Source organism: Scyliorhinus canicula, chromosome 11 (genome assembly GCF_902713615.1).
Source record: "Scyliorhinus canicula chromosome 11, sScyCan1.1, whole genome shotgun sequence".
NCBI classification, from domain to species: Eukaryota; Metazoa; Chordata; class Chondrichthyes; order Carcharhiniformes; family Scyliorhinidae; genus Scyliorhinus; species Scyliorhinus canicula.
In genome coordinates this window covers 106,374,940-106,393,618 of record NC_052156.1, presented here as the reverse complement: position 1 = coordinate 106,393,618, position 18,679 = coordinate 106,374,940, and the positions used below count along the sequence as shown (strand labels likewise).

At 49.1% G+C, this 18,679-nt stretch overlaps 1 protein-coding gene across 1 annotated transcript in view; it reads left to right on the top strand.

The window, feature by feature from the left end:
- The first annotated feature begins 9,392 nt into the window (after window positions 1–9,392).
- Window positions 9,393–18,679, top strand: part of sspn (sarcospan (Kras oncogene-associated gene)) — a 43,761-nt gene continuing 34,474 nt past the window's right edge. Inside the window, exon 1 of the mRNA XM_038810983.1 lies at window positions 9,393–9,824. Coding sequence (XP_038666911.1) covers window positions 9,546–9,824 — 279 coding nt within the window. The 5' untranslated portion in view covers window positions 9,393–9,545. The remainder of the gene's footprint in view (window positions 9,825–18,679) is intronic.

Sequence of the window (18,679 nt, the reverse complement as noted above, 5' to 3'; positions counted from 1 at the left end):
TGAAACCAATCTAAAGCCCATCTACACTATTCCATTATCGTCTATATGTTTATCCAATGACCATTTAAATGCCCTTAATGTTGGCGAGTCCACTACTGTTGCAGGCAGGGCATTCCACGCCCTTACTACTCTCTGAGTAAAGAACCTACCTCTGACATCTGTCCTTTATCTAACTCCCCTCAATTTAAAGCTATGTCCCCTCATGCTGGCCATCACCATCCGAGGAAAAAGGCTCTCACTGTCCACCCTATCTAATCCTCTGATCATTTTGTATGCCTCAATTAAGTCACATCTTAACTTGGGAATATATCGCCGTTCCTTCGCTGTGGCTGCGTCAAAATCCAAACAGCACTGCGGGCGTACCAACACCACATGGACTGCTGCACTTCAAGAATGAATTAATTATTTAAATATTGCCATTGCTTATCTATAAGCATATCCCTTAATCTCATTGCCTAATCTACCACCACCAACTCACCCCTCAAACCTCTGCTTGTTTACATTAAGGCCCGAGGCTGGAATCCTATCAATGGTGACTTTGATGGCAGATAGGGGAGAGAATTTTGACAACAGACGTCAGGGTGGCCACCTGACTGGTTTCCGCCTCCCTGTGATCATGCTGGAGGTGGTCAAGAAGTTTGGCTACCCACCCAGCATCACTGAGTAGCCTATTGGTGCCAATTTTCTGGTACCTTGGAGCCAGATTGGGGATGTTACTTGCTCTTTTTATTTCTTCTATGGAAGACTCCAGGCTAAGTATTAAGGTTTGGCTGTGCCAGGGCCTCCCTTTGTCTTTGTTTTTATCATTTTGCCATCTCGAAGGTATAGGATGGCTGTCTGCTCTGACCTTGATCTGGAGAAGAATTTAAATTGTGCTGTAAGAGTTAGTCAATGTTTCCTTAGCTCTAGGGTTCTCAGGGCATTGTTTTCTTCTTCTGTCATTTTGTTTTGTAGCTGTGGGTGAAATGTTGTTCTATCATGTTGCCTGTGTCCTGACTGGGTGCAGACAGGTCATTTATCCATGGAAGGAACATGTTGGGGATGGCACGGTAGCACAGTGGTCAGCACTGTTTCTTCACAGCCCCAGGGACCCGGGTGCAATTCCCGGTTTGGGCCGGGTCATGTTAAACTGCCCCTTACTATCCAAAAGTTTAGCTGGTGTCATGTGGCAAGAGCAGGGGAATGGGCTTGGGTGGGGTGCTCTTTGAAAGGGTCGGTGCAGACTCAATGGGCCGAATGGCCTCCTTCTGCACTGTCTGTAGGTATTCTATGATTCTACGATACATAATTGGGAAAGATTAGTCCAGATAAATGATGGACAAAATAATAATAATGATCTTTATTATTGTCACAAGTAGGCTTACATTAACACAGCAATGAAGTTACTGTGAAAATCCCATAGTTGCCACAGCACGCCGCCTGTTCGGGTACACTGAGGGAGAATTCAGAATGCCCAATTCACCCAAGTAGGTCTTTTGGGACTTGTGGGAGGAAACCAGAGCACCTGAAGGAAACCCATGCAGACACGGGGAGAACGTGCAGACTCCGCACAGACAGTGACCCAAGGCTGGAATTGAACCTGGGTCCCCGGCGCTTTGAGGCAGCAAGCAGTGCTAACCACTGTGCCACTGTGCCACCCTAATTGCATTTGCTAATAGGTACTGTTTTGTGCTGTACCTGTTATACATTGATTCCTATAGCTATCTATCAGCTGTTGTTTGTTTGATGCGAATTTATGAAAATATACAGGGGAACAGCTGGGGTACATAGAGAGAAACTATTCTCACTGGTAGGGGAGTCTGGGACTAGCTAGCTTGGTGTAAACATGATAAACAGACCTTTCTGGAGTGAATTTAGGAAACTCTGGGTTGCAGAAATTTGGTAACCTCTTCCACAAATGGCAATTGATGGTTGGTCAATTATTCATTTTAAATCTGATACTGATGGATTTTTGTTCCAAAAAGAATTAAGCGATTTGCAGGAAAGGCAGGTATATGGAGTCACGCCACAGATCAGCCATAATCTCCTCAAATGGATCAAAGACTAAATGGTCTACTCTTGTTCTGAAGCTGACATTGAATAGCATGACCATCACTGAATCCCACGCCATCGACATCTTGGGGGCTAGGATTGACCAGAAACTGAACTGAACTGGCCATATAAATACTGTGGCTACAAGAGCAGATCAGAGGTTGGGAATTCTGCAGTGAGTGACTCACCTGACTCCCCAAAACCTGTCCACCATCTACATATTCACAAGTCAGGAGTGTAATGGACTCATCCACTTTCCTGGATGAGCTCATCTCCAACAACATTCAAGAGGTTCGACATTAGCTGGAACAGCCTGCTTGATTGGTACCCTATAATAATAATCGCTTATTGCCACAAGTAGGCTTCAATGAAGTTACTATGAAAAGCCCTTAGTCACTAACACCTTCAATATTCACTCCCTCCACCACTGACATACAGTAGCAGCACTGTGTACCATCCATAGGATTCACTGCAGAAATTCACCAAGGCTCCTCTGACAACATCTTCCAAACACGGGATCTCTTCACCTCGAAAGACAAGAGCTCCAAATGCAGCGGAACATCACCACCAGCAAGTTCCCCTCCAAGCTACACATTACTGACTTGGAAAGATATTGTTGTTCCTTCAGTCTCGCTGGGTCAAACTCCTGGAACTCCCTGCCTAACAGCACTCTGGGTGTACCTACACCACATGGACTTCATTGGTTCAAGAAGGCGGATCACCACCACGGCAAGGGCAATTAGGGAAGGTAGTGGCATATTGGTATTGTCACTGAACTAGTAATGCGGAGACCATGGTATTGCTCTGAAATGAAAATCGCTTATTGTCACGAGTAGGCTTCAATGAAGTTACTGTGAAAAGCCCCTAGTCGCCACATTCCGGCGCCTGTCCGGGGAGGCTGATACGGGAATCGAACCGTGCTGCTGGCCTGCTTGGTCTGCTTTAAAAGCCAGCGATTTAGCCCAGTGAGCTAAATCAGCTCTGGACACCATAATGAGTAGTCATGCGGAGACCATGGTATTGCTCTGGAGACCATAATGAGTAGTCATGCGGAGACCATGGTATTGCTCTGGAGACCCAGGTTCGAATCCCATCAGGGCAGGTGGTGAAATCTGAATTCAATAGAATTTTGGAACGAAAAGTCCAATCATGACCATAGAGTAGAATCCCTGCAGTGCCCATTGAGTTTGCACCGACTCTCTGAAAGAGCTCCCGACCAAGGGGGGTGTACCCCGCCCTATTCCTGTAACCCCACCTAAACTTTGGACACTATGGGCAATTTAGCATTCCCAATTCACCTAACCTGCACGTCTTCGGTCTGTGGAAGGAAACTGGATCACCTGGAGCAAACCCACACAGACACAGGGGGAATGTACAAACTCCACACAAACAGTCTCCCAGGGCCAGAATCAAACCCGGGGTCCCTGGCGCTGTGAGGCAGCAGTGCTAACCACTGTGTCACCATGCCACCCATGTAACCATTGTCGCTTCCATAAAAACCCATCTAGTTCAGTAATGCTCTTTAGGGAACGAAATCTGCCGTCCTTACCTGGTTTGGCTGACATGTGACTCCAAGCCCACAGTAATATGGTTGACTCTTATACAAAAGCAAATTACTGTAGATGCTGGAACAAAAACAGAAAATGCTGGACTATCTCAGCCTCTGTGGCGAGAGAAGGGAGCTAACGTTACGAGTCTGGGTGACTCTTTTTCAAAGCCAAGGGAAGTGGAAACAGGATCAGATTTATACTGTTTGGGGGGGGGGGGGGCATGTAGCAGTGGGGCTGTATAGAGGACTAGCGATAAGTGGAGATTGACAAAGATGGACAGAAAGACAAAGAGAATGCAAATAAAGGTGATCAAGTCCAAAAAGGGTGCTGACTGGCACATTAGAAGATCAGAATGTGTTCATGGCTGAGTAGAGGTAAGCAGCGTGTCAAAGGGCAACTAGGAACTCCCAAGTGGAGTGGGGTGGGCAGAGGGGAGGCAATGGTGAGGGAAAAACAGATTGACGAAATACATTAAAATCAATTGATAGAAATAAAAATGGGGTGAAGGCGGAGGAGAGAGTTCACAATCTGAATTTGTTGAACTCAATGTTAAGTCTGGAAGGCTGTAACTTGCTTAATCGGAAGATGAGGTTCTGTTCCCTCAGTTTGCGCTGGGCTTCACTGGAACACTGCAGCAGGCCAAGGACGTGACAGCAGGACGGTGAGTTGAAATGCCACGCGGCAGGAAGATCTGGGTCCTGCTTGTGGACCGACTAGAGATGTTCTGCAAAGCGGTCACCCAGTCTGTGTTTAGACTCTCCAATGTAGAGGAGACTGCATTGAGAGCAGCAAATGGAAAAGGCCAGATTGAAGGAGGTGCATGTGAAGCGCTGCCTCACTTGAAAAGAGTGTTTAGGCCCTGGGATGATGAGCAAGGAGGAGGTAAAGGAGCAGGTCTTACACCACCAGTGATTAAATGGGAAAGTGCTGTAGGAAGAGGGTGAGGTGTTGGGGGCGATGGAGGAGTGGACCAGGGTATCCCGGAGGGAAAGGTCCCTGTGGAATGCTGACAGGGGGAGTGAGGGGTAGATATGTTTGGTGAAAGCATCATGTGGGATTCGGCGGAACTGGCGATGGATGATCTTTTGAATGCGGAGACTGGTGGGGTGGAAATTGAGGACAAGGGGAGCTCTATCCGGGTTCTGGGAGGGAGGAGAGGGGTGAGAGAAGAGGTTCGAGGGATGGGTCGGACACGGTTGAGACTCTCTGTCAACCACAGTGAGTGGGAACCCATGGTTAAGGAATATGGAAGATGGCAGCACGGTGACACAGTGGTTAACACTGTTGCCTCACTGTGCCAGAGACCCACGTTCTGGCATTGGGTGACTGAGTGGAGTTTGTACATTCTCCGAGTATCTGCATGGGTTTCCTCTGGCATCTCCAGTTATCTGCCAGTCCAAAGATGTGCAGGTTAGGTGGATTGGCCAAGATAAATTACCCCTTAGTGTCCAACGGTTAGTTGGGGTTACGGGATAGGATGGGGGTGTGGGCCAAGGTAGGGTGCTCGTTCCGAGGGTTGGGGCAGACTCAATGGGCCAAATGGCCCACTTCTGCACTGTAGGGATTCTATGTGTCACCAGCACAGTTTTGAAAGTTGCAACATCAGAATAGGTGAGACAGAGGCAGGGGAACTGAGGGATTGGGATGGAGTCCTTGCAGGATGGGGGATGGCGTGGGGGGGAGGACAGCTGTTGTTGAGGTAGCTATGGCAGTCGGTGGATTTGTAATGGATTCTAATGGACAGTCTATCCCCAGAGATGGAGTGGAGATGCCGGCGTTGGACTGGGGTGAGCACAGTAAGAAGTCTTACAACACCAGTTGTAACACCTGGTCCATATTTAAGAACTCAGCGACCAACTTAAATGAGTATGTCACCACCGTCACATACTTCATCAGCAAATGTGTGGACGGCTGCGTGCCAAAGAAAGCAGTACGTACGTTCCCCAACTCATGGCTCAATCACGAGAGTGACTCCCTACTGAAGGGCAGGTCTGAGGCGTTCAAGTCAGACGACCCTGACCTATACAAGAAATCCAGGTACAACCTCCGCAAAGCCATCCAAGATGCCAAGAGAGAATATCAAACCAAGCTAGAGTCACAGACTCTTGGCGTTGTGGCAATGGATTAAACAACATAACGGGCTACAAAACGAAGCCGAGCAGTATCTCCGGCAGCAGCGCACCCCTCCCCAGTGAGCTCAATGCATTCTATGCTCGGTTTGAGCAGGAAACCAACAAGCCACTGTCGAGTGCCACAGCAGCCAATAACTCACCCATACCCACCATCACAGCTCCCGAAGTCAGATCGGCCTTCCTGAAAGTGAACTCTCGGAAGGCGACGGGCCCGGACGGGATCCCTGGTCGTGCACTCAGAGCCTGCGTGGACCAGCTGGCAGAGGTGTTCACGGACATTTAAACCTGTCCCTACTCCACTCCAAGGTCCCCACCTGCTTCGAGAGGTTGATCATGAAGCGCATCACCTCCATACTCCCCACGTCGACGCTACCACCAAGAAAGCACAACAGCGCCTCTACTTCCTCAGGAAACTAGAGAAATTCGGCATGTCCACATTAACCCTTACCAACTTTTACAGATGCACCATAGAAAGCATCCTATCGGGCTGCATCACAGCCTGGTATGGCAACTGCTCGGCTCAGGACCGCAAGAAACTTCAGAGAGTCGTGAACACCGCCCAGTCCATCACACGAACCTGCCTCCCATCAATTGACTCCATTGACACCTCCCGCTGCCTGGAGAAAGCGGGCAGCATAATCATGGATCCCTCCCACCCGGCTGACTCACTCTTCCAACTTCTTCCATCGGGCAGGGGATACAGAAGTCTGAGAACACGCACGAACAGACTCAAAAACAGCTTCTTCCCTGTTGTTACCAGACTCCTCAATGGCCCTCTTATGGACTGACCTCATTAACACGACACCCCTGCATGCTTCATCCAATGCCGGTGCTTATGTAGTTACATTGTTACTCTACTGTATTATGTATTTTATTTTATTCCCTTTTCTCTCTATATACTCAATGATCTGCTGGGCTGCTCGCAGAAAAATACTTTTCACTGTACCTCGGTACACATGACAATAAACAAATCCAATCCAATCCGATCCAAACGCCTTGATCCACTGCAATACGCATACCACCGCAACCGGTCCGCAACAGACGCCATTTCCCTGGCCCTACACCCATCCCTAGACCATCTTTCCAACAAGGACTCCTACATCAGACTCCTATTTATGACTACAGCTCTGCCTTCAACACCATAATCCCAGCCAAACTCATATCCAAGCTCCAAAACCTAGGACTTGGCTCCCCACTCTGCAACTGGATCCTCGACTTTCTGACCCACGGTCCACAATCGGTAAGAATGAACAACAACACTTCCTCCACAATAGTCCTCAATACCAGGGCCCCGCAAGGCTGCGTACATAGCCCCCTACTCTATTTCCTGTACACACATGACTGCATGGCAAAATCTGGTTCCAACTCCATCTACAAGTTTGCTGATGAAACGACCAGAGTGGGCCGGATCTCGAATAACGGCGAGTCAGAATACAGGAGGGAGATAGAGAACCTAATAGAGTGGTGCAGCGACAACAATCTCTTCCTCAATGCTAGCAAAACTAAAGAACTGGTCATTGACTTCAGGAAGCAAAGTACTGTACACACCTCTGTCAGCATCAACGGGGCCGAGGTGGAGATGGTTAGCAGTTTCAAATTCCTAGGGGTGCAAATCTCCAAAAATCTGTCCTGGTCCACCCACGTCGCCGCTACCACCAAGAAAGCACAACAGCGCCTATACTTCCTCAGGAAACTAAGGAAATTCAGCATGTCCACATTAACTCTTACCAACTTTTACAGATGCACTATAGAAAGCATCCTATCTGGCTGCATCACAGCCTGGTATGGCAACTGCTCGGCCCAGGACCGCAAGAAACTTCAGAGTGTCGTGAATACCGCCCAGTCCATCACACGAACCTGCCTCCCATCAATTGACTCCATTTACACCTCCCGCTTCCTGGGGAAAGCAGGCAGCATAATCAAACACCCCTCCCACCCGGCTTACTCACTCTTTCAACTTTTTCCATCGGGCAGGAGATAGAGAAGTCTGAAAACACTCACGGACTGAAAAACAGCTTCTTCACTACTGCTACCAGACTCCTAAATTACCCTCTTATGGACTGACCTCATTAACACGACACATCTGTATGCTTCATCCGATGCCGGTGCTTATGTAGTTACATTGTATACCTTGTGTTGCCCTATTATGTATTTTATTTTACTCACTTTTCTTTCCATATACTTAATGGTCTGTTGAGCTGCTCGCAGAAAAATACTTTTCACTCTACCTCGGTACACGTGACAATAAACAAATCCAATCCAGTCCAGTTCTGGACCTGTAAAGACTTAATTACCTCCAAAGACTCGCATTCAAAGTATCGTCTTTGTCTATATATATGTTTCTGGAACCCACCTCTTCATTCACCTGAGGAAGCAGTGCTCCGAAAGCTAGTGATTCGAAACAAACCTGTCGGACTTTAACCTGGTGTTGTAAGTCTTGTTACTGTGCCCAGAAATGGAGATAGAGATATCAAAAAAGGGAAGTGTTGGAGATGGACCATGTGAAGATGATAGAGATGTGGGGCTCTATCCAGTCCATTGCTCCACCTGTCCTCTCACGCACAATAGTATAAATCCCATCCAATTTCCAGTTATCTCCACCTTTGATAAAGATGGGAAACATTGGGCGGGATTCTCTCAGCCTGGGGCCTGGCCAGAGAATCCCCGCAACCGGTGCGAATCGCGCTACGCCGCCCCGACGGCGGCACGCAATTCTCCACAGAGTGGGGAATCGGCACCATTGGCACTGGCATGGTTGGCGCGTCGCCGGTCAGGAGACGCTCTACGCGGCCAGCCCGCCGATTCTTGGCCCGCGATGTGCCCAGCGGCCACACCTATTCTCAGCCGGTGGGAACTCAGCGTGGAAGTGTTGGGGGGAGGTGCCCTTTTGTGGGGGGGAGGGGGGGTCCGACCCTAAGGGGGGGGCCTCCAATGTGGCCTGGCCCGCGATTGGAGCCCACCGATCGGCAGGCCGGCCTCTCTGGCTGGGGGCCTTGTTTCTTCCGTGCTGGCCCCTGTAGTGCTGCGCCATGTTGCTTCGGGGCCGGCGCGTTGAAGGAAGGCACTGTGCATGCACGCGTTGGCACCAGTGCCACTGCGCATGCGCAGATTCCGCGGTGCCCAGTTTGCGCCAGGATCAGCAGCTGGAGCGGCGTGGTCCGCTAGAGTGCCGTGCTGGCCCCTTTTTGAAGTCGGGTCGGCCTGTTCACACCGTCGTAAAACGCGATGGCGTTTACGACGGCGTGGACACTCTGCCGCGGGGTTAGAGAATCCCACCCATTAGCTCTGTTCTCTCTCTCCACAGATGCTGTCAGACCTTCGGAGATTGTCCAGTATTTTCTGCTTCCCTTTGACTCTTAACTGCCCTCTGAAAGGGCCGAGCAAGCCACTGTATACAGGGGCAACTAGGGATGGGCAACAAATGCTGACCCAGCCACACTCACATCCCGAGAATCAATAAGGATAACACAGGCTAGGCACAAACTTTGTTGCTACATTTTCCAGTCGGATTCTCTATTCCGTTTTAAAACAGAAAATCACTTCCCTCCTCCTTTTCTCTGCCAAATGCAAATACCGAGTGGAGTCAGTCCCTGAGACCCCATTGCTGTGGGGTGTATGGATCCCCCCTCGCCTCCCCCCTCCTGCTGGTCTATATGTGGGAACTGGAGGGCTGGCCCCCTCCAATGTTCTCCATATTCGTCCTGACTCGACAAAGGAGTGCCACCCATTTGCAAACACCAACGCCCTTTCAGTACACACATCGCCCTCTCCAATCCTGCTCCCCTTTTGCACCCACAAAACACACACACTCACGCCAGGTGGACAGAAAAGCATGGGGAAAGTGCACAGGAACGGGGAGAAGCAGGACAAAGCCGGGGAGAAGGAGAACACCGAGCCCGGGAAAGAGGCAGACAAGGCGGCGGAGAGGAAAGCAGGAGCCCAAGCCGCTGGCGACGAAGACTCTCATAAGTGTTGTGGCTGCCGCTTCCCTGTTCTAATCGCCTTGTTGCAACTGGTGCTGAGCGTTGGCATTGTGGTGATCGCCTTCATAATGAAAAGTATCAGCTCCTCCTTGCTGGCCAGAGACACTCCGTACTGGGTTGGCATCATTGTAAGCTGTGTTTTTTCTTCCCCTCCCCTATATACAAATACATTAAAAAATTCACTGCCTTCTAACAATCTGCTTCACGACTCACATTGATCGGGGAGGCTAAATGTTGCATGTCAGACATTGATTGCTTAAGGCGTCTCGATTTGCATGGCCAGTTGTTTGCCTGAGCAGAGGGGGGGTGGGGGTTAAGTTTTTTTATTGAGGGGCATGGCTGATTCTGGCTGCCTTTGCTGAACAGATCCCTCTGTGAGTTGCCGTGTCTTGTGACAATCGCTGAGGTACAATGTTCCTTTGTCATTAAAAGTCTGCAACAGAGTGTGACATTGTACAGGAGTAAGAGTGGGTCAGAGGTAACTGAGCTTTCAGCGCCAGTCATGTTTGGGTGTATCATGCTACTGACCAAAGTCAGCAGTTGTGGGAGTGTTTCTAAAGGTGTATAACACAAAGTTAGTCACTCGTACCCCCTCCCTCATTTTACTCAAACGCAATGCAAAGCTTTTTGCTTATTGTCACCCGCTTTAGAAGCAGCAATATTCAGTATTGTAACTTGCACACAAGTCGTTGGAAATGAGCAAAACAGTTCCTTGGGAGTCGAGAGAGAGACACAGATCTTTCTCTGGCAGCCTTCCTTCCCAGATGGATTTGGTAAACAAACGCTACTCAGTAATAAAATAGCAGTCGTGTTAAACTCTGCAGCTGAATTCTAGACTAGAATGGGCGGGTTGGGGGCAGTTTTATAGCCTTGCTCTCTGGGAGGAGTGAAGAATCGGAGTGGTGTGTCGATTGCATAAATCGTAACATTTTTACAAGATGCTAAAGCGCATTTTGCAGCCATTTTGTGCCAGTTATTCTCACTAAAGTCATCAAAAATCCTGCAACTGCATGTGCTTGTTGCCATTGGGAATGCCTCATGGGAGACACTCCGGTGCCAGTAGGTGAAATTGCCGTGTGACATGTTTACATAGGTAGTTTCCATTCTAAATGTGGATATTGGAATTTATCATGTACAGCTTAGCAATAGGGGCTGATCTATCTGTGTCTGGTTTGGTCCACCCTCTTAACCCGAGTTCACCAGAAGGCACCAGCTGGCCTTGACTCACTGGGATTAATTTTAACTTGCCCCAATGGTATGATTGGGATGATATAGTATTCACTGACTGTTTTACACTTCTCCCAATTTCCATCTTAATTTAAATCAAGGAGTGCACTAAATATAAAAGCTTTAAGACCCTTAACACTAATTTCTCTGGTTGGCAATCAGTAGCTAGTGGTGTCCCTCAGGGATCCGTGTTGGGCCCACAATTGTTCACAATTTACGTAGGTGATTTGGAGTTGGGGACCAAGGGCAATGTGTCCATGTTTGCAGATGACACTAAAATGAGTGGTAAAGCGAAAAGTGCAGAGGATACTGGAAGTCTGCAGAGGGATTTGGATAGGTTAAGTGAATGGGCTAGGGTCTGGCAGATGGAATACAATGTTGACAAATGTGAGGTTATCCATTTTGGTAGGAATAACAGCAAACGGGATTATTATTTAAACGATAAAATATTAAAGCATGCCGCTGTTCAGAGAGACTTGGGTGTGCTAGTGCATGAGTCACAGAAGGTTGGTTTACAGGTGCAACAGGTGATTAAGAAGGCAAATGGAATTTTGTCCTTCATTGCTAGAGGGATGGAGTTTAAGACTAGGGAGGTTATGTTGCAATTGTATAAGGTGTTAGTGAGGCCACACCTGGAGTATTGTGTTCAGTTTTGGTCTCCTTACTTGAGAAAGGACGTACTGGCACTGGAGGGTGTGCAGAGGAGATTCACTAGGTTAATCCCAGAGCTAAAGGGGTTGGATTATGAGGAGAGGTTGAGTAGACTGGGACTGTACTCGTTGGAATTTAGAAGGATGAGGGGGGATCTTATAGAAACATTTAAAATTATGAAGGGAATAGATAGGATAGATGCGGGCAGGTTGTTTCCACTGGCGGGTGAAAGCAGAACTAGGGGACATAGCCTCAAAATAAGGGGAAGTAGATTTAGGACTGAGTTTAGGAGGAACTTCTTCACCCAAAGGGTTGTGAATCTATGGAATTCCTTGCCCAGTGGAGCAGTTGAGGCTCCTTCATTACATGTTTTTAAGGGAAAGATAGATAGTTTTTTGAAGAATAAAGGGATTAAGGGTTATGGTGTTCGGGCCGGAAAGTGGAGCTGAGTCCACAAAAGATCAGCCATGATCTCATTGAATGGCGGAGCAGGCTCGAGGGGCCAGATGGCCTACTCCTGCTCCTAGTTCTTATGTTCTAACACAGTGAAACATTACATTTTGTTGCAGATGCCAAGCAACCTGAAAGGATTTAAGTGCTGATTTATGGCCTCAGATTGTGCTGGGAGTAATTGACCAGTAATTGATCTTATAATATCCAATAACTGCGGGGGGGGGGGGGGGGGGGGGGGGGGGTCAGGTTAAGTTATACATAGAACATAGAACAGTACAGCACAGAACAGGCCCTTCGGCCCTCGATGTTGTGCCGAGCAATGATCACCCTACTCAAACCCACGTATCCACCCTATACCCGTAACCCCCTTAACCTTAGTTTTTTTTTAGGACACTACGGGCAATTTAGCATGGCCAATCTACCTAACCCGCACATCTTTAGACTGTGGGAGGAAACCGGAGCACCCGGAGGAAACCCACGCACACACGGGGAGGACGTGCAGACTCCGCACAGACAGTGACCCAGCCGGGAACTGAACCTGGGACCCTGGAGCTGTGAAGCATTTATGCTAACCACCATGCTACCGTGCTGCCCCTAAATCATCGGATCATCTGATGCGATCATCTAAGTGAGCAATGTCATGGGATAGCAGCTAATGTAAATGAATGCCTACCAGTGACTATGATGATCAATTGGTTACATTACGTCAAATGATTTATTACTTGCCATGGCAGGGGAGTCGCAGCATGTAATATACAACGTTGATTGTGCTGCTGAGATGTCTTGTTCAAGCTGAGCAATCAAAGTGCTATTAAGTGAGGTCAGTCAGAGTTTAATTGTTAAGTGAGGAAAGTTTATAACTGGAACGGACCATGCCAATATTAAAGGCAAAGTATTACAAATGTTAGAAATCTGAAGTACAAACAGAAAAGTCCTGGTAGCATCTGTGGAGAGAGAAACAGAGTTAATGGGGTAAATTTCTAACCCTAACCTTAACCCTCGGGGCATGTTTCTTGGTGGAGGGAGAGGGTTTGTTATTGGCTGGCAGTGGGATCTTCTGGTCCTGATTTTTGATTTGATTTATTGTCACATGTACCGAAGCACAGTGAAAAGTATTTTTCTGCGGCCGAGGGAACGTACACAGTACGTACATAGTAGACAGAATAATCAACAGAGCATTGACAAATGGTGCATCAACAAACAGTGATTGGTTACAGTGCGGAGCAAGAACAGCATAGGGCATTGTGAATAGTGTTCTTTCAGGGAACAGATCAGTCTGAGGGGGAGTCGTTGAGGAGTCTTGTAGCTGTGGGAAGAACCTGTTCCTATGTCTGGATGTGCGAGTCATCAGACTTATGTAGCTTCTGCCTGATGGAAGGATCTGGAAGAAGGCAATGCCTGGTTGGTCCTGCCGCTGTCAATAGGGTTTCCCATTGAATCCAAACCCCCCCCCCCCCCCCCCCCCCGCGGTATTCCCAGCGGCCAGGATTCACCAGGTCTTGCTGACCAAAACGGCTGGAAAATCCCCCCCCCCTCCCCGAAATGCTTTGGATTGATGATGACCGTTCATCAGAACAGAAGTGCTAAAAATCTTGCTGACCAACAACGTTCATTTTCATTTGTGCGAAAATGCAACAGGCAATGACCAAAAATAATTGTGAATCAGGAGGTGAAAGGGATCAAGGAAAAGGCAGTATGAAAGTTATTAGAACTAAAACCTGATAACTTCCCATGTCCCAAAGAACTTCATTCTCGAGTCTTAAAAGAAGTGGCTGCAGAGATAGTCGATGTATTGATTTTAATTTTCCAAAATACCTTAGATTTTGGAAAGGTCCTACCAGATTAGAAACTAATGACTGTGATTCCTCTATTCAAGGAAGGAATGAGACAGAAAGCAGGAAACTACAGTTTATTACCTTAACATCTGTGGTAGGGAAATTGCTGGAATCAGATATTTAAGGGAGGTTCTAGAGGAACGCTTAGAAAATCTCTGCAATCAGGCAGAGTCAACAGGGTTTTGTGAAAGGGAAATCACGTTTAACCAATTTATTGGACTTCTTTGAGAAAGTAAGAAGCAAAGGGAAACTTGTGGATATGCTGAGCTTAGATTTCCAGAGGTATTTAACATGTTTCCCACCAAAGTAAGAGCTCATGGCATAGGGGGTAACATGGTTTGAAGATTGGTTAGCTTAGAGGAAACAGGGAGTAGGCATAAATGGGTCTGATGCACTATTAATTATGATGAGACGAGAGTAGAATGTAATCAAGGCTTTATTACACAGAGATGTGTGGCCTCCTACAGCAGCTGACGAAATGGCTGCTGTACGGAGAGCACACACATTTATACTCTGCCTACTGGGCGGAGCCAGCAGGCAGGGATCTACCCCCGTACCTGTAGCACAGGGGCCTTACAGTAAAACCCATATGACAGCTTCAACGATGGCTTAGGCCTCCTTTTCGACGGAGGAGTGCCGAACATCGAAGGCATGGAGGGTGCGGGAAAAGAATGCCACGGGTCTGCCTGCCTGGTTGACGGTGGCGGCCAGAGCGACGTCTGATGCATCGCTCTCAACTTGGAAGGGGAGCTTCTCGTCGACCGCGTGCATTGCGGCCTTGGCAATGTCGGCCTTGATACAATCGAAGGCCTGGTGAGTCTCGGCCGTCAGTGGGAAAGTGGTGGATTGAATGAGTGGGCGGGCCTTGTCCGCATAGTTTGAGACCCACTGGGCGTAATACGAAAAGAACCCCAGGCATTGTTTGAGGGCCTTAGGGGAGGGGAGTTCCATGAGGGGGCGCATGCGATCAGGGTCAGGTCCTAGCATTCCATTCTGAACCACATAGCCGAAGATGGCTAATCGGTTCATGCTAAACACACACTTCTCCTTGTTGTAAGTGAGGTTGAGGAGAGTGGCGGTGTGGAGAAATTTGGAAAGGTTAGTGTTGTGGTCCTGCTGGGCGTGGCCGCAGATTGTGACGTTGTTCAGATACAGTCCGTACCGCTCAACCATTCGGTCCATCTCCCATTGGAAGACCGAGACCCCGTCGGTGACGCCGAAGGAAACCCTAAGGAAATGGTAAAGGCAGCCGTCTGCTTCAAACGCAGTGTATGGGCGGTCCGCCTTACGGATGAGGAGCTGGTGGTGGCAGATTTCAGGTCCACTGTCGAGAAGACCCTGTATTGTGCAATCTGATTGACCATATCAGATATGCGGGGGAGGTGTACGCGTCGAGCTGCGTGTACCTGTTGATGGTCTGACTGTAGTCAACAACCATCCTGTTTTTCCCACTGGTTTTCATCACTACCACTTGGGCTCTCCAGGGGCTGATGCTGGCCTCGATGATACCTTCCCACAGCAGCCGCTGGACCTCAGACCTGATGAAGGTCCTGTCCTGGGCGCTGTACCGTCTGCTCCTGGTGGCGACAGGTTTGCAATCCGGGGTTAAGTTTTCAAAAAAGGAAGGTCGCGAGGCTGCAAATAGTAAGGGGTGGTAAGGGCCCGCCGAATTTCAGGGTTAGACTTTGGAGGTTGCACTGGAAGTCCAGGCTTAGTAGCAAGGCAGCACAGAGGTTGGGGAGGACGTAGAGGCGGAAGACGCTGAACTCCAAGCCCTGGACGGTGAGGGTGGCGATGCAGTAGCCACATGTACAGAACCTGGAGCTTCTGTGCTTCTGGGATTGGGTCTGGCGCAGACCCGATGTGTGCTTCAAAACAGGCTAGCCAACGTTTGAAGTCTTTTTTGGTGTTGTCTGCTTGAGGTTGCAGCTGTAGGTTGCAGCTGTAGAGGGGAGGATCTCGGCAACGTACCAAGTGATGCAGGAGGTAGACGAGATCTCGTAGAGGAGCTGAAGGGTAAATGGGAGGAGGAGCTGGGTGAGGAGATTGAGGAGGGGACATGGGCGGACGCCCTAGGAAGGGTGAACTCCTCCTCCTCTTGTGCGAGGCTTAGCCTCATACAGTTTAAGGTGCTGCATAAGGCTCATATGACCGGGACGAGGATGAGCCGGTTCTTTGGGGGATGGGACGTTTCGGCGTGGCCAATTCGGCGTGGCCCATTCGGCGTGGCCAATTCGGCGTGGCCCATTCGGCGTAGCCCTTTCGACGGAGGAATTTTTCGGAGGAGGAATTTTCCGGCGGCGGGGGCGGGATGTGTGGCCTCCTACAGCAGCTGATGCAATGGCTGCTGTACGGAGAGCACACACATTTATACACCGCCTACTGGGCGGAGCCAGCAGGCAGAGATCTACCCCCGTACCTGTCGTACAGGGGCCTTACCGTATAACCCATTTATACAGTATAATATATCAGTGGTGACTACCACAGGGTCATTTTCTGGGTTGGCAGAATGTGACGAGATGAGTACTGGAGTTATTTATCATTTATATCAATGACTTGGATGAAGGGACCAAAATGTGGATGCTAAATTTGCTGATGGCAAAGATAGGTAGGAAAATAAGTTGTGAAGAGGAACATATGGGATCGGATTTTCCACGCAGCCGACCATGTGCTTTGCATCAGCCGTTGGCTGGTGGCAGGATCTTCTGGTCCAGCCGTTGTCAACAAGGTTTCCCGTTGAAGGCACCCCTCACTGCCGGGAGACTGGTGGCAGGGGTGCGTGTCGGCAGGGCCAGAACATCCCGCCAACTTGGTCAGCCAGAAAGTTTTGTCTTTATGGGGTGGAGGTTTATGTTTGGGGATGTTGTGTTGTTTTATTGTTATGTATAAAATGGAAAATGTTTGAAAGGAAGTTGTTGCAGGGCGAATGGAATCTAAAAGTAGGGAAGCTTTGCTAAAGTTGTACCGGGCGTCGGTGAAACCACATCTGGATTATTGTGTACAGTTTTTCACTCCTTATTAAGGAAAATATTTAAATGCGTTAGAAACAGTTCACAAGAGGTTGATTTGACCAACACCTGGGACGATTTATCATTTAATAGGCTGGGCCTGTTTCCATTGGAGTTTGGAATATTGGGAGGTGATTTTATTGAAATGTACAAGATCCTGAGGGGACTTGACAGGGTTGGATGCTGAAAGGATGGACTGGATTCTCTGAATTGGAGACTATGTCCTGATGCCGGCTTGGGAATGGTGGCGTTTTATGACCGAAGAATTGGCGCAAAATGGTCACCGATCCTCCGTCTGGTGGGGGGGGCGAGCAGACACGCAGTGTGAAGCACCCGGCTCAAGCTGCTGATATGGTCGGAGAATTGCCATGTCTGTGGCCGTGCATGCGCACGAAGACGGCCTGCAGCGGCCGCGCCATGTAACATGGTGCCGGCCGCACGCGGACCCGGCCTGCCAAATAATACCCTCCCTTTGGCCAGGCTCGCCAGCCCCGGACCATCCCCCACCAGTGCCCCCAGCACACCGCCCCCCCCCCCCCCCCCCCCCCCCCCCCACCCGCAGATCAGCTCTTCCCTGACTTTGGCGCGGCGCTGGACTCAGTCCGCAGCCGCCACGCCGAGTTCCCGAAAAGAAATAGCATGAGAGACCCACGCCGTCGGGAACTCGGCCGGTCGGGGGCGGAGCATCGGGGGGGAGGGGGAGGGCCGCAGGCAACATCCCCGGATCTCCCATTTAAGATGGACACAAGAAGACATTTTATTCTCTCAGGGAATTGTGAATCTTTGGAATTCTCTTCCTCAGACAGTGGCGGAGTTAGGATCAATTAATATTTTTAAGGCTGAGGTAGATAGATTCTTGACCAATAAGGGAGTAAAAGGCCTGGATTTCCCAGCACCCTCCCAGGGCGGGTTTTCCCACGGGTGTTGTGGTGAGCCATTGCCTGCGGGTGAGATCCTCCGCTCCCGCCCGGGGGATCTACGGCCTTTTGCATGGCTCGTTCGCCCCACTGCCAGGGAGCCTGCTGCAGGGGGTTGGCCTTTGGTGGGACTAGGCCTGGAGAGGCCTACCCAAAAGGTAGCTCCCCGGGGTAAAGAATTGCAAAGATTCACCACTCTTTGAGAGAATAAATTCTTCCTCATAACCATCTTGAATGAGCTCCCCCTTATTCTGAGACCATGCCCTCTGGTCCTACACTCTCCCATGAGTGGAAACATACTCCCAACATATGCTCGGTCTAACCCTCTAAGAATCGTATATTTTTCAATCATATCACCTCTCATTCTTGTGACGTCACCCTGGGCTAGTGCACGGCCAATATCAGACCCACATGCCCCATAGTCACAAGACAAATGAATTAACCAATAATTCTTAGAAAAATACACGACGTCTTTGGCCCTTGGCTGCCCAATAATCACAGTCACCAGGTTTGTAAATGTAAACACAATTACTGTTTATTTATGACAAAAACTGCAATGAAATATGAAGAAAATACAACTGGTCAACTATTATCTAACTTCCAATTCCCAAGTTTAACTTACCCCTCCACCATCTGCACACACACACACACACACAAGACAGACAAACACAGAGAGGTGGAAAGGGGTGAAAATCATAAGTAAAAGGAAAAAGAGGGCGAAATTCTCTGACCCCCAGCAGGGTCGGAGAATCGCCTGGGGCCGCCGAAAATCCCGAGAATGCCGCCCAGAGTCTTTGTTTCAGACAATGGTTTTTGGCATACCTTCCTTCACAGCAAGCTTACAGGGTGAAGTCTCTATTTGCGGTCTATAATGGTCTTCTCTGTAGATTCA